Source organism: Podarcis vaucheri (genome assembly GCF_965113315.1).
Source record: "Podarcis vaucheri genome assembly, chromosome: 6".
Lineage (NCBI taxonomy): Eukaryota > Metazoa > Chordata > Lepidosauria > Squamata > Lacertidae > Podarcis > Podarcis vaucheri.
The window spans coordinates 98,078,955-98,095,705 of NC_138764.1; the positions used below are offsets into that span (position 1 = coordinate 98,078,955).

Sequence of the window (16,751 nt, forward strand, 5' to 3'; positions counted from 1 at the left end):
CTGCTGAGCCGATTCCCTCCGGAGCTCGGAGGGAATCCGCCATTCCCAGATCGCGTCAACCCCGGAAGTCCCGACGACCCCTATTTTTTGAGCCCAAAATTATGAAATAAACATTTTGCAACATTCCGTGTATAAGACAACCCCCAATTTTAAACTTAAAAACATTGTGGGGAAATATAGTCTTATGCACCGAAAAATACAGTATATGAATTTGTAAACTGGGAAACTCTCCTGCATGCAAACACCCCCACACCCATTGTATTCAACACAGAAAGGCCATTTCCCTCCCCCACATCTACTGATAAATGGTTGGGCTGAATTAATGCTCAACTACGTTAGTTGTGACTAAGCTCCATGTGCAAGCAATGGGACTAACTCATCTCATTGGGGCCTGGGCTGCCATTCTTTGCCTACTTTCTTATGAGTAAGGCCACCTGAATAAAACAGGAATCACTCCCAAGTAACCATGCAGAGACCCGGATTGTAAATCATTAACATCTCATTTAGCATTTTAGAGCACACCTGAAACAAAATGATCTTAAAATTTCATTCTGTTCTTTCCACACAGAATTGCATGCAGGGAAGGAAGTATATTCTTCCTCTTGTCCCCACCCCCCGCGATAGCTCTCTGTTTTACTTCATTTACTTCAAGCTCTCTGTTTTACACCATTTACTTCAAGTAAGACTTACGGCTGGCACATTTGAAACCCTGGAGGGAACATGGATGGCTGGAGAATAGTAAAACTGCCTTCTATTCCTCTGTCGTACACAAAGGAGGCTCAATCAATCTAAACTCTGTAACGTACAGCAAGCTATTAAAGGAGCAAATTACAGCATTCCTTCTCCCTCCAAAAATCAAAGCACACACACAATGCTATACAGAATGCATTGAGAAAAAGACATATTGTCTGGGTACTATTGGCATAAGACCACCAAGGTGAAATCATATACTAAATATTCTCATGCTTCTCTGTGAGTATTCACTCATGGGCTAGTTACCTGGAGAAAATGGGGGGAAACTTAATTTTTGTAATCAGCACTGAAAATTACATATTTGCACCTTTGGATAAATGTTCTTTGGCAACAGGATTTCAGCTGGTTAGTGCAGATCTACAAAATGTAGAGAATGAAAGAAAAAGGGAGGGAAAGTTTAAAATGCAGGAGAAGTGCAACAAGTAAGCTGCAAAGTATTTGTGTGAGGAACTATGCTGAGCTCCAGTTTAGCACCAGATACACCACATAGAGGTGTATATGCTAATCAAGAACTCTTGTGCTAGAATGGGGACTATGGGGAATAGTGGTTCGTCTGGATGGATTATTATTATTATTATTATTATTATTATTATTATTATTATTATTATTATTATTTATACCCCGCCCTTCCCGGTTCAGAAAACTGGGCTCAGGGCAGCTAACAACAAATTTAAAACACTTAATTGATACAACAAAAAACAGCATAAAATACAGTATAAAACGTGAATAACAATAAATTTAGAATTCAAAAAACAATTTAGGGGGAAATCCATCCAATAAACATTAGATGATCACCAGGGCTAGCTGGCTAAATTAGGGCCAGTGAGGAGACCAGTGGAGAATTAGCTGTGGGATCCCAGAGCGGGTAGTCTTCACAAAAAGGGAAGGGGGGAAGGAAGGGGAATAAAAGTTCAGACTAAATTCAAATTGAAAGCCAGGCGGAATAGCTCTGTCTTACAGGCCCTGCAGAAGGAAGTTAAAACCTGCAGGGCCCTGGTCTCATGGGACAGAGTGTTCCACCAGGTCGGAGCCATCACTGAGAAGGCCCTGGCGCTGGTGGAGGATAATCTGACTTCCTTAGGGACCGGGACCTCTAAACTATGATTATTCATGGATGTGAAATAACTTGTGGTCAGGGAACACAGGACTCAACTGTGTTGAGTACAGGGTTAAGAAGCCACCAATTTCCATTCTGATCCACGTTCTTGGCAGCCCTGCTTCTATTCTGCTGCAGTTCAGCTTCCACCAAAAACCATGTTATTCCTCTTCCTCTTTGCTGTGGTGAAATTGTGTGTGATTTATTAATTATGTCACAAAAGGGCTGGAAGCAATATACTTGGTTTTCAGACACTTGATCGTCTTGGGTGCCCTTCCTCTACACACATTCCACCTTGTCAATATCGTTTTTAAATTGTGGTGCCTAGAACTGGACGCAGTACTCCAAGTGTGTTCTAGCCAAGGTAGAATAGAGCAGGTCATCTTGAATCCCGATTCTGTCTTCTGAGGTATTAGCTACCCCTCCCAGTTTGGTGTCATCTGCAGCGTTGAGCATACCTTCTGTTCCTTCACCCAAATCATTTATAAAGATGTTGAACCACACTGGGCCCAGGACAGAACTCTGTGGCACCCCACTTGTCTTTGAAGTCTGCTTCAGGTGGCCCCAAAATGTCATTACAAGTTGGATAATGAATCCAAATTACTTTGTGTTCATTTCCTACCTTCTAGGATTAGCCCCCTGTTGAGTTCAGCATGCAGTTAAGAAAATCAGCAAAACATATTTGAAATAGTTTTTTTTTTAACATCAGAATTAATGTTAAGCCCTGAAATCAAATTGCAAATGAAATTTTAAAAGGAGTGTAGAACAAAGATAACTTGCGTATGTACACATAGAATATCTTAGGCGGCTGAGCTCTTATCAGGCTCTGCCTTGGATTTCATTTTTTTAAAGAAACTGTTTCTGCACAACAATGAGATATAGAAACTACTTGTCTGTCTAAATGAAAAGCTGAGGATCTGGCAGTTCTGCTGGAGGGAACCAGTGAACATAAATCATTTTGCTGGACCTGGAACTAACTTGTAACCCAGGACCCACATTTATTGACCTATGTTCTAGAGCCTCTAAACCCTATCAAGTGCACTGGCTCCACTTGTCCCTGGGATTATAACATCCCTGATCATTATAATGCCCACTCTCCTGCGGCTGCCAGCAGGTTGCTACACTCCAATGGTGATTCCTGCCTTGGCATGGGAAATGTCAGCAGAAACCAATGAATAATATTGAGAGGGTATGTGTGCTGGTCCCGAGGGTTAACCATGCGGCGAGGTCCGAGTCCAGTCCGAGGTCGAGGGTGCGGTATAGAGGCTGTCCGTCAAAGCTGAAGCTGGGTCCAAGGCAGGGAGTCAGGTGAGGTCAGGAACTCTGGCAGAAGAGCAGGACAGGGTGCAGGCAGGAACAGGTTACCAACAATGTTGCTCCCGCAACCTGGGGCTGGGTGGCTTTTATCTGCCCCAAGGCATAGGGCATCCCCGGTCCACAGGTGACTCACCTCTCCTGGCCTGGAGGTGAGTACTCCTCCTGCGGGAACTTAGTTCCCTCCGCCTCTCTGCCCTGAGCCTCTGCAGCTCAGGAGAGGCTGGAGGGTTACTGGACCCAGAGGCAACCTCAGCTTCCCCTGACGGGGCTGAGAGTGGAGCACCTGCAGGCAATGGGTCCTCAATCACCTCAGGAGCCAGAGCAGACTCAGCTGGTGCCTGCACCTGAGGATCCTTTACAGGTGAGGACACTTCAGGCTCAAGCCCCAGCCCCGGCTCAGCTGGTTCTGGAGGTGGGAATCCTGTGCAGGCTTGGATTCCTCAGGTTCAGCCTCCGAGTCTGAATCCCAGGCCATCACAGTATGTCACATCTACACACACCCTTTCTCTAACTACCACTCCTAGCAACAGGACTCAGGAACTCACAGCTCTCCAAATGTTGGGCTACAGTTCCTATCATCCTGGAACACTGATCCTCGTGCCATGGCTCATCTTTAAAAGCTTGGCGGGTGGGGCATGGAAACTTGTTGGGACATCTTTGTTGCTTCCATCCACTTCCAAGCTTCTTGCCCTACTCTTGAACTCCTGAACCATGACCCTTGAGCTTTGTGTCTGCTCCTGAGTCTGTGTCTGAATAAACATCTATTTCTTACTTACAAGTAAGAGCCAGGACAGAGCCCATTGGAGGCTTTCACATTAATGCCACAATAGGAAATGGATAATACTCTTGCAGATGTTGGGGAAATATTGGGGTCCAATGCCCTGTAGATTCAGGCTGCATGGCCAATAAGATCCAGAAGCCAATTGCCGGTCAAGCAGGACATTTATTTGGGTTTGCAAATAGTTGAAGAGTGACATACAAAATAGGGAAAAGCACAAACATTTATACACTTACAAGCAAAGGGGCAGATGTGTCTAAATAAGGCAGAACTTCCTTCTACTAGCTTCTACTGGTTTAATCACAAGGCATAGCAATGTTCTTATCGTCCCCTCCTTCCTTTATCCTCAACTGTTATAGCAATAGCTCCTGCATACGTTTTGTTCTGCCCTAATCTCTTGGTTTTCTTGCAAACACAAGCTTCACATTTCAACATTCAGCCTTTCTCACAAACATTTCAACTTTCATTTTATATTATCTCTATAACTTCTGAAGCACAGAAACACTCCTCATGATCCTGCAGCCCAGCAGGATTCTGTTCTTAAGATGGGGTGTGATGCCATGTGAGAACCTCATTGACCAGTACGTTTCTGAGCACAATTCAAAGTGTCGGTGCTGACCTTTAAAGCCCTAAACGGCCTCGGTCCAGTATACCTGAAGGAGTGTCTCCACCCCCATCGTTCTGCCCGGACACTGAGGTCCAGCTCTGAGGGCCTTTTGACGGTTCCCTCATTGTGAGAAGTGAGGTTATAGGGAACCAGGCAGAAGGCCTTCTCAGTAGTGGCGCCCACCCAGTGGAACACCCTCCCTTCAGATGTGAAGGAAATAAGCAGCTATCTTATCTTTAAAAGACATCTAAAGGCAGCCCTGTTTAGGGAAGTGTTTAACATTTAATGCTGTATTCTTTTTAACACTCAATTGGGAGCCTCCCAGAGTGGCTGGGGAAACTCATCCAGATGGGCCGGGTATAAATAAATTAGTATTAGTATTAGTATTAGTATTAGTATTAGTATTAGTATTAGCATTAGCATTAGTATATTAGTATTAGTATATTAGTATTAGTATATTAGTATTAGTATTAGCATTAGCATTCCCTCCCTGCGAGAAGCCAAGTTACAAGGAACGAGGCAGAGGGCCTTCTCGGTAGTGGCACCTGCACTGTGGAACGCCCTCCCACCAGATGTCAAAGAGAAAAACAACTACCAGACTTTTTGAAGACATCTGAAGACAGCCCTGTTTAGGGAAGCTTTTAATATTTGATGGACTATTGTATTTTAATATTCTGTTGGAAGCCACCCAGAGTGGCTGGGGAAACCCAACCAGATGGGCAGGGTATATATACTTTTATTGGTCAATAAACAGGTCTGTACTTTTTTCCCTTTCCTTCCCCAGGCTAATTCCCCAGACTAATTAGGCAGATCCAATTCCAAACAATTTATTGGCTTGTGCCAGTTTGTGAATTAAGCTCATTTGGCAATTCATTAAACAGGTTGCTCTGCCTGGGATCGTAGCCTTTCAGCTCATTTGCCAATACCACCCAAGTGGGAAAACTTCAAAGTACTCACCTGGGGTGCCATTGGTTTTCTAAGAGCTACTCGACTTTTCCTGCCTTGGAGGCGAAAAACTTGTTCTTGTGTGAGCCCCAGAAAATTATGCCTATAGATGGCTGTTATTCTTATATATCCTTATGCATGCAGCGCCATCAATGTGTGTCAGGGTTTGCAGAGTTCTGCAAACAAGCATAGGTAGGTCTATCCCTGCAAGGAGCTTACAGTCCAAGTTTTAGCAGTGGGAGAAAGGGAAGAGAGGCAAAGGTAGGGATGGATGAATGGGAACAAATGCAGTCACATGCTCAGTAGCAGTTGGTGTGATTAAAGGCCTAAGTCAAAGCTCCCTGGGAAGAGCATTCCACAAGACTTGTGTTGTCATCCTCTGGACCTCTCCTGGAGGGGAACATGAAAAAGGGCCTCAGATGATAATCACAGAATTTGGGTCAGTTCATATGGAGAACCAGTGTTCCTCTAAAATTGCACACGGGCCAGGAGGTGGGGAATCCAGATGGAAGTCAGATCAAGGACCAGGCCTTCCCCCTTTTCCTTGGTCCTTTCGTCCAAGAGCACAGCAAAAACTGGATGTCCCAATTTAATCTGGGTACTTGAGGGACGCGGGTGGCGCTGTGATCTAAGCCACAGAGCCTAGGGCTTGCCATCCAGACAAGCAAGAGGCCTTATCCAAGCTCAAGTACACACACTAGCCTTGAAGAAGGCCATTGAAGGGTGTTGCCTGGGGAGAGGTTCAAAGGATCAGGGAGGGAGGCCTGAGGTTCCCCGCCCTAGGAGGGGTCAATAGCAGTTGGCCTTAGCAGCTAAAATTGTTGGGAAAACGCCCTGGGAAGGCTGCAAATCTCCCAAGTCTCCAGAGCGTGGCCCTCTCTGGCTGTAAATCTTCTTCAGTCAGGAGTAGCCGGTAATAAGCGACCCTTCTCTCCTGAAAAGAGGACACCAGTCTTCTGGTATATCATAGCAGAAGACTCAACCGTAGTTCTAAAACTACTTTATTTTCAGTCTTATATGCACAGACTCCATCAGTACGTCTGTGCTCTCTGAACACCAGTACAGAACAGCAACACACCCAGAAGTGAAACCGACTTCCAGTAGGTCTCAGAAGGAAGAGATAATACAGACTTCCTTTCTCGCGCTCTTTCAGACACTCACATGATGTATACAAATCATAGTACCACTCGCTGGAGCAGCTCGGATAGATAAAAATCCCGACAAAAATGAGCTTCCACATGTGATGATGATGATGGATGATGAAGATAATTAGATTATCTCATTAGATAATCCTGCATTGCCAGGGGTTGGACTAGATGGCCCTCAGGGTCCCGTCCGACTCTGTGATTCTATAATTCTATAATTGTGCCCCACCCATTTGACTGGGTTGATCCAGCCACTCTGGGCACCTTCCAACAAATATAAAACATCAGACTTTAAAAACTTCCCGATAGAGGGCTGCCTGCAGATGTCTTCTGAAAGTTGTATAGTGATTTATCTCCTTGACATCCAATGGGAGGGCATTCCACAGGGTGGGCACCACTACCGAGAAGGCCCTCTGGCTGTAAGAAGCTGGAGGCAGATGATGAAAGGGGACAGTTGTTGCCATGACCTGTGTGGATGCTTCTGTGTGCTGGGCCCAGGGGTAACCTGTGAAATGTGGTCCAGGACCGGTCCGGAATCTGGAGGTTCTGCTAGGAGTCAGTCCGACAGGGCCAAGGCAGGACAAAAGGCAGGAAACCAGGCAAGGACAGGGGCAGGATCTAGCACACAACAGTGTTGCTCCCGCAACCTGGGGTGGGGTCCGATAGCCTTTTATCTTTGTTGGGGTAGCAGCCGGTCCTGATCTGCCGGTGACTCACCTCCCTGTTTTGCCCGAAGTCGAGCACTCCTCCTGCGAGTACTCAGGTCTCTCCTTCTCTCAGACCTTAGTCTCTGCAGCTCGGGAGACGTTGGTGGGTTACTAGACCCAGGGGCCGCCTCAGCCTCTCCTGACCCAACTGGTAGTGGAGCAGCTGTAAGTGATGGCCCAGCTGAAGGCAACGAGGTAATCCCTGCATCTGGAGCCAGGGCAGGCACAGGCCCCTGACTCGGCCCAGATGGTGCTTGTTGCAGAGGAACCTGTGCAGACTGGGACTCTTCAGGATCAGGCCCCAGACTTGGTTCAGGTGATGCCTGAGGCAAAGGATCCAGTGCAGACTGAGTCTCCTCTGGTTCCGAGTCCAAGCCCAAGTCTCAGGCCATCACATTCTGAAAGCAAAGCACTCCTGCAGCAGAATGTTTTCTCTTCATTTTTGCCTCCAGAAAGCGGCATTTGATGGTAAACCGCTTCTAAACATGGATGATCCATTTACCTTTCGTACCTAAGAACCATTGATATGGATCTGGTTCTCCAAAAATCTGCTCAAGTTCCTCAGGAAGAAACAAACAAACTCATGGCACTGAGACAGCAAAGTGTTCATTCTCTGAAATGCCTGTACCTGGATGTGAGGTACCAACAGGTGGCAATTGATGGTTCACTGAATGTATGCCCATCCTTTCACACTCCCACTGCATCATGGATTGTGTAGTCTTTAGGGCTATGTGCATTTTTTCTGCATGCAAAAGTTAAGATGGTTTTAGCAGCTAAGGGCAGAAATATCAAGGATTCGTGGGGGGGGGAATAAAAAGCCTTGAAAATGTAGAGATGCCAATCATATGCCATGCTTGTTAATGTAAGAACAGATAGTAAGTTGATTCCTTGAAATGTCAAGCAGAATTTCTAATGGCTGCCAGAACTTTTGGATCAGGATTTAGAAATTATGGAAATTTAATATTTGTCCTGATCCAGACTTGTCATGGAACTCTACAGGAAGGAACTGGGATGAATTGGCAGAAATCTGAAAGCTTGTTTGTGGCCTCTGATATTCTCTGCAATTAGACTCTATATCTACCTATTGGTATATAAAATTAGTTGCCATGACTCAGAAAATAAATAACCAATTAGTAACCTATTTATGGTAATGTTGTAATATTCAATGCAATCACACTGCTATTAAAAATTGAGATATGCAATTAGATGTATCTGAGATAAACTTGGAGGTGCAGAGAGGGAGAGAGATTTGGTATCCTTGGATACAGTTCTGCGGACAGTTCCATGCAAGTGTCATTTATATCCTCAGTATAAAGGCTCCAAGTAGGTCTTTGTCTACTTGGCCCCTAGCCTTGATCTGTGGCAGCAGGGATGCAAAGCCCAGAGAGCCTCATTATTCTATTTTAGGCTAAGCAATTATTAGAATAATTATTATTATTAATTATTATTATTTATACCCCGCCCATCTGGCTGGGCTTCCCCAGCCACTCTGGGCAGCTTCCAACAAAATATTAAAATACCTTAATGCATCAAACATTAAAAGCTTCCCTAAACAGGGTTGCCTTCAGATGTCTTCTAAAAGTTTGGTAGTTGTTGTTCTCTTTGACATCTGGTGGGAGGGCATTCCACAGGGCGGGTGCCACCACCGAGAAGTCCATAGAACGATGGGGGTGGAGATGCTCCTTCAGATATACTGGACCGAGGCCGTTTAGGGTTTTAAAGGTCAGCACCAACGCTTTGAATTGTGCTTGGAAATGTACTGGGAGCCAATGTAGGTCTTTCAAGACCAGTGTTATGTGGTCTCGGCAGCCGCTCCCAGTCACTAGTCTAGCTGCCGCATTCTGGATTAGTTGTAGTTTCCGGGTCATCTTCAAAGGTAGCCCCACATAGAGCGCATTGCAGTAGTCCAAGCGGGAGATAACCAGAGCATGCACCACTCTGGCAAGACAGTCCGCGGGCAGGTAGGGTCTCAGCCTGTGTACCAGATGGAGCTGGTAAACAGCTGCCCTGGACACAGAATTAACCTGCGCCTCCATGGACAGCTGTGAGTCCAAAATGACTCCCAGGCTGCACACCTGGTCCTTCAGGGGTACAGTTACCCCATTCAGGACCAGGGAGTCCTCCACACCTTCCCGCCTCCTGTCCCCCCAAAACAGTACTTCTGTCTTGTCAGGATTCAACCTCAATCTGTTAGCTGCCATCCATCCTCCAACCACCTCCAGACACTCACACAGGACCTTCACCGCCTTCACTGGTTCTGATTTGAAAGAGAGGTAGAGCTGGGTATCATCCACATACTGATGGACACCCAGCCCAAACCGCCTGGTGATCTCTCCCAGTGGCTGCATGTAGATGTTGCAAAGCATGTACCTGTAATGTTGGTAAGACCTGAAACATAGAAGGCAGTATGCCTCCTTACCTTGAGACTAACCAGTTCTCTATCTAGCTCAGTATTGTCTACACTAACCAGCAGCAGCTCTCCAGGATTTCAGACAAGGGACATTCCCAGATGTTGGGAACTGAGCCTGGGACCTTCTGCATGCAAAGCTGATGATTCACATATGGAGAAACTAGTGTTAGCAACCTTGGGTTAGTCACTACCTCTCAGCCTAACCTATTGTCAGGTACACTGGCAGGCATGGGAGTTTTCCCCTCCCTCCAGTAGCTTCTGATAAGAAGTAGTGAGCCTAAACACTCTCTCCCTCCTGGTTGCCTAGCTACTATCTCAAAGCTGTCCAGCTCTTCCCCTGACTGTGCAGCCTCTGAATCTGCTGGTCTCACTGCTTCTGGGAACATGGAAAGCAAGGGGGGATCCTCCCCCTCTGTTAGAGGCTGCTCTGTCTGTGACTTCATTCCTCCATCTTCAGAGTCAGACCAGCCTCTGGCATCCGATTCAGACCAGCCCCTGACACCTATCATACAGGGTCATTATCTAATAGGTTGCTTTGGGGCTGAGTAGGGATTTTAAATTTGCCTGCTATTGGCTCTTTGTACAGTTTGTTTCACCTGCTCTGCATTGTGGTTTCTGCGGAGTGGTCACTTGACTCTAGGGAAGAAAGATGCAGGAATCTCCCCTACTTACTTTTATGGTGCGACTTGGAGAAGGGTTAGGCAGAATGTCATCTCAAATGCTGCAGGTGTTGTCTGATAGGTTATAGCTAGCTCCTGCACTAATATTTAGTATGTATCTCTGTGTTATATTAAGTCAATTTAGTGACCCATAGTTTCACCCAGTCCTATCTGTTTCAGCTCTAAGCTACAAAATACTATCTGCCGTTTTCAGCACCATGGAGAGCGCTTGTATACCAACATATCTATGATACCATTCCATCATTACAGAAGTCTTTCAAACAGCTTATTGCCTCCAGATGAGAAGGTTGTTTTCAAAGCCCTAACAAATTAAAAGATCAGATTCCGAAATGGATTTTTCTGCTTATTGGAAATAGGCTCAGTCTTCAGCCATGTCATGCAGCAGGTTTCCAAAGGATGGTCCAATTTTCTTTCTTGACAAGACAGATGGGCTTGTGGTTTGTTTGTTTGTTTGTTTGTTTGTTTGTTTGTTTGTTTGTTTTCTGGCTTGGGTTGAACTCCTGCTGAACAGGTGGTCCTCAGGCATGACGTGCTGTCAGAGGGAGAGGTAACAGTGATGCCCCCCCAAAAAAAGGAAGTGATGCATTCTAAGCTGAATGATGGACTTGAATCATAGTATCAGAGAATCAGAGTTGGAAGGGACCCACAAGGGTCATCTAGTCCAACCCCCTGAAGTGCAGGAATCCTACCTGCAGCTGCCCTTGGGTGGGCTCAAACCACCAAATTTCTGGTCAGCAGACAGAAGCACTGACCCATTGCGCTACAGCACACAGACAAAATTAAGTTCTTCACATAGTACATTATTAAGCTACAGAATTTGCTCCCACCAGAGGCACTGATGGCCACCAACTTGGATGGCTTTAAAAGAGGTACATGCATGGCTACAAAGGAACCATCAGGATCCACTCTGATCCACATCATTTTTTTTTCTGTGGTCCCAAGCCCACCACTGGATCGAGTTTGACCCATTGCAGGTGAGTGGCCCCATCAAATTACCCTCAAGGAAATGCAAATTCCCCACCCTTCCTCTACTGAATCATTATTTCCCCTTCCATCTGCATTCCTTTCTTTGCAGCAAAGTCCTCCTTCATGCATAAGAGCCCTCTAATGTGGAAAGCTGAAAATCATTCCTATCTTTTTTATGCAGAACTTGTGTTGTTGCAATGATTGCAAACAGTTAGGTGAGCCAGTTTTTGCCCCTGGTTGTGGGATACTGATTTAACACAGCACGGGGTGCAAATCATCAACTTGCCTTGCAATGCAACGAAAGTGCAGACCGCACCGACTACAGAGACTAATTGGTATTTTTGTCCATTGCAGGAGCTGTTGTGATTGCCTTTGTTGTCTGCTGGCTTCCGTATCATGTACGGCGACTTATGTATTGCTATGTGCCAGAAAATCAGTGGTCAGAGTGAGTAACCGAATTCTGTGCATTAACTGCAGTATGTTTCAGTGCAAATCACAGTGGCCAACAGCCTTGCTTCCTTTACCCCTACCCAATCAGGTGACTCCTGGCCTCTTAGAAGAGGACAACTACTCTCAGGGGAAAGCTGCCATCCTGCTGGAAGTATTGGCTGGATAATGGCTCAGCCCTCCTTTACCCTTTTCCCTCATCCTTCAAGGGAAGAAGTTCTGGTGATCCAGGTCCCTCTGATGGCATCTCCAGCCAATGACCCTGAGCCAAGTTCATAGAACTAGGAGGTTTCATAGCTCCTAAATCCATAAGGTCAATAACTTCCTAAAGGAAGTTCAAGTTGCTAGACCCTGAACCTGACACTGGAAGCTTGACCAAGAGGTGTGAATGTGCTTATCCACCATCTCAGCTTTTTGCTCTCCTAGGGTTCCTTCTCTCCATTGAAGGAGACAGAAGGGACAACCTCAGGCCCAGTGCATGACTCCAAGCCAAATCTTTGTCCCTTAAAATTCCAGCCAAGTAATGTGTACACATATGCATGTACAAGAGCAAAAAATGCATATATAATCATATATTAGCAAAAAATAACAGGCAAGAAAGCATTATATTTGGGGAAAATGCTTTGGGAAAAATTGTACATTTAGCAAAATTGAATAGAGTATGTTTGGAGGAATGTTCACTAAAATGATGATGAATTGTCACGATGACTTGTTGTTACACAACTCAACCATCTGGGTTTTTTCCTTGCTCATTTGCCCCTCCTTTTCTTCTCTCCCCTTAGCTTCCTTTTCGACTTCTACCACTACTTCTACATGCTGACAAACATCCTCTTCTATGTCAGTTCAGCCATCAACCCAGTCTTGTACAACCTGGTCTCTGCCAACTTCCGCCAAATCTTCCTCTCCACGCTCATGTTTGTGTGCCTGCCATGGAGGAAGAAGAAGAAGAGGACCAAGTTCAACAGGAAGTCCAACAGCATCTCCAGCAACCATACCTTCTCCAGCCAAGTCACCAGAGAAACCACATATTGAGACTTGGGCATTGCCAAGGAAGGAATGAACAAGCGTCTTGATTCAAGGCAGAATCGGAGCTTGAGAAGAGGGCTGTACTGCTTTCATACATGACCTCCAAATTCACCATAGCATGAATGTGTTTAGCTGGTTGTCATACATGGGAATGAGTAGGCCTCTGTTCTACAGATTAACTTTGGGGTTGTGTTAATGCATCGGCCTCTGCCTTTTGTGAGTAACGTCTCCATGTTGTGTAATTTTGATCCAGCATAGAAGTTGCCTGTGACGTCATCCAGGAAGCATAAACATTTATGGAGTCAGTGTTGGCCAAGCTTGAATGCTTCTTGTACTGCAGTTCATCCATTTCTCAGTTAGAAGTGCCACAGGGGTGTTGGAAAAGACCCACCTCTCCTTGTGATTTTAAGCCGGTATAGAAGCTGGGTAGGTATTGTGGTTGGGGTTTGGTTTGTTTTTTAGTGAATGGGGGTTGTTGCTTTTAGGGTGGGAGAAGGGAAACTTATCCAACGGGTCTTTAAAGAAAGAGGAATGTAAATTGTTCAATAAAGAAGGGCATGCAATACTCAGGGAATGAGGTTATTCTTGTACTTTTGGGTTTGGGGATGAATTCAGGTTCTGCAATGAGTGTTTGGGAGAACCAGTGTGGCTCCCTTTCATTTGATAAGGGGCGGGTGGGGTGCCTTGGAAAGTCCATGGTGCCATCTTGGGTTACGTTTTCAATAATATTTCAATATTTTGGCCTAGGAAACCACTGTTGTTATTATTTGTCTATGTGCCTGTCATAGCAGGGCCATGTTCCTTGATCAAAGCCTCCAGGCAATGATACCATTGTACAGTAATGATGATGGCAAAGGCAAAGGTGCCTGGAAAAATATGCTATACCTGCTAGGAAAGAAAGGGTAAAGTTGTTGCATCCTTTATATAGCGCTGGAATTCACTTGAGGCAGAGGAGACACAGCCAGCTTTGATTACTGGTCAAGTTCAATTACTTTGTCTACAACTGTGTAACACTTGTGTCATGCCAATCATATGCAAGGTGCCATACAGATCAAGGGTTTGCTCAGAGCACTTGCAATCTACAGTAGATAATGAAGAAGAGATGAGGTAAGAAGTTAGGAAATTGTAAGTAGCAGGTATGGCAGTAGTAGCTAAATGGCAGTGGAAAACTGAGTCTGGATTAGGTATTAAAAAGAGGGTACTCTCAATTTTTTCTTCACCAACAACTCTGTATAGTAAGTTGGGTTGAGACATGGTGGCCAGCCAACAATATGGAATAAAAAATTCCTCTTGTGTGCTAACAATTTAAGGGACTGGAGGGGAAAAGACAGGGAGTTGCAGAACAGCTACTGATGGTTTGAGAAAATAAGGATGGTTAAAATCAGAGTTATGAATTGAACAATAGCAAAGAACGCAGAGACTTTAATCAAGGCAAAATCTCAAGACATCTGGAACATGGGGAGTCCGCTTTTGAATTATTATTTTTTTGTAATTGTAATATATAATTGGTGGTATTATTATTGTAATTTGGAATGATTTGATTGGATTTGTTGTTAATTGGAGGATTTCATTGAAAATGAATAAAAATTGTTTACAAAAAAAAGAGAGAGACATGGTGACCAGCCTAAGCTCAGCCTTCTCCAAACCTGATGTCCTCCCGATGGTTTGGATTCCAGCTACCATCAGCCCCAACCATTGTGACATCTTTGCAGCTTCATGGTTGCAATGTTACCCTCCCTCAACTGTATACCTAAAGAGATGGAGGGGAAACTCTTCTCTTTCTACAGGTATGGGAAGCATAGGGCCCTCCGTATGTTGCTGGAGCCATCAGTCCCAGCCAATACAATGTATGGTCAGAGATGATGAAAGCTCTCATCCAACAACATCAGAAGAGGACAAGGTTGGGGGAAACTAGCCTAAGGTCACCCGCTGAGCATCATGGCTGAGATGAACCTAATCTCCCTAGTTCTAAGTCCAGCCCCTATCCACTACACCATACTGAGACTGATATTAATATGGCGATTTCCTAAAGGCAGATTCAACTCTTCAACATGCAGGACATAGGTTTGCCTTGCACTGCTCCTCTGTTTCCCAGGATTTCCTCCCCTCCCGAATAGTTCCTTGGCATGGCAGCTAGTGATCAGTGGTGTAACAACAAGTGTAGCTGGAGAATGAGAAAGACATCTGTTCTCCTCAGCCTCCATTCTAAACATCACAGCATTTGGTGATGTGCTGCCTGAGCAACTAAGCATGAAGGCAAAACTCAATGGCTGAATCTCTGCTAGGGAAAACTGTAGCATATTTGAGGTGGGGGATCCATATCTGATAATCCAGTTCTTTCCAAATCTAAAGTCTGCTTGGATGGGCCTGATTTATCTGTTGCTAGACTGTACCATGCTGGGGAACTTGAAAACTCCCTCATTATTTGGGGATATGTTAGTGCTAGGCTTTGGTGTATATGTTTTGCAGCCAAGTGCAGAATTATATCGTCTGGTATGACTGCTGGTGAAATAATAAAGAAACTTAAGGTTTATTAATCCTGGCAAACAAATCCATTCTGGGTAGAGACTTAGATGTGGCCATCATGAGGCATGGTTGCCATACATCCAGAATTTCCTGGGCATGTCCGGGATTCAAACGGTGAAATTAGCATCTGGCAAAATGTCCGGGGTTTTTCCCCACAGAACCAGGAAGCTCAACAACTTTTCTTTAAATATGGCAACCTTCTCATGAGGTTAATGAATCCTGACTGGAGGAGCCTGGGGAAAACTATCTAGAGGTAGTTACTTACAAAAGAATCAGAGAAGAATAGATTGCCTGTAAGCCACCCCCAGTTCTGACATCTTATTGCTTGTTGCTTTACTCCCAACTGATAATAGGATTGCTGTGGGCTAAAGCCTCAGCGCCTAGGGCTTGCCGATCGAAAGGTCGGCGGTTCGAATCCCCGCGGCGGGGTGCGCTCCCGCTGCTCGGTCCCAGCGCCTGCCCACCTAGCAGTTCGAAAGCACCCCCGGGGGCAAGTAGATAAATAGGTACCGCTTACCAGCGGGAAGGTAAACGGCGTTCCGTGTGCGGCTCTGGCTCGCCAGAGCAGCGTTGTCACGCTGGCCACGTGACCCGGAAGTGTCTGCGGACAGCGCTGGCCCCCGGCCAATAGATGTGAGATGGGCGCACAAACCCCAGAGTCTGTCAAGACTGGCCCGTTCGGGCAGGGGTACCTTTACCTTTACCTAACTTTGACTTTTGAACTCACCACAACAGGGACACAGTAGCTGATATGACTGTGCCTTTCGATCAAAATAAAATGCAAGTAAATAAGCCAAAAGAAAGAAAAGCAAAACACACATATGCACGCGTGTGTATACTTCAGTCTGTGTTTGTGTACTTTTGGCATGTAACAAATTCCTGGAGGCAGACATTTTGGTTAAAATTCATTATTTTGGGGTGAATGATAAAGAGCAGGGGGGTGGATCAGATGACCTTCAAGCTTCCTTGCAACTCTAAAATTCTGTGATTTTGTAACTTTGCAAAATATGGAACAATGTATGAACCAAGTTGCACCACGTGTAAGCATTGTACCAAATTCAATAAATCTATATAAAGTTACATAAACCATAAACCATAAAATCTCTAGGAAAGAAATGAAAGCAGTATCTGCATTTTCCCTATGACATGCTAGATTTTGATTTATTTATTTTTAGATCCTTTGGAGGGGAACTTTTAAAGGGCCCAAGGATAACATGTATATAATGTTATATACATGAATAAATGTTCACTTTGCTGTATGTCAATGTGATGATCCATTTCTGTTATTATTTAAATCTGATTTTTTGATAATAATTTGACAAAAAAGCTTGCATAATCTGCATGCATC

At 45.1% G+C, this 16,751-nt stretch overlaps 1 protein-coding gene across 1 annotated transcript in view; it reads left to right on the forward strand.

Annotated features, from left to right (window-relative positions):
* The window catches only part of NTSR1 (neurotensin receptor 1), a 115,868-nt gene extending 100,135 nt beyond the window's left edge, over positions 1-15,733 (forward strand). The window contains exons 3-4 of the mRNA XM_082226303.1: positions 11,759-11,849; positions 12,634-15,733. Of these exons, the coding sequence (XP_082082429.1) occupies positions 11,759-11,849; positions 12,634-12,883 (341 nt within the window). The 3' untranslated portion in view covers positions 12,884-15,733. The remainder of the gene's footprint in view (positions 1-11,758; positions 11,850-12,633) is intronic.
* Positions 15,734-16,751: the final 1,018 nt, after the last annotated feature.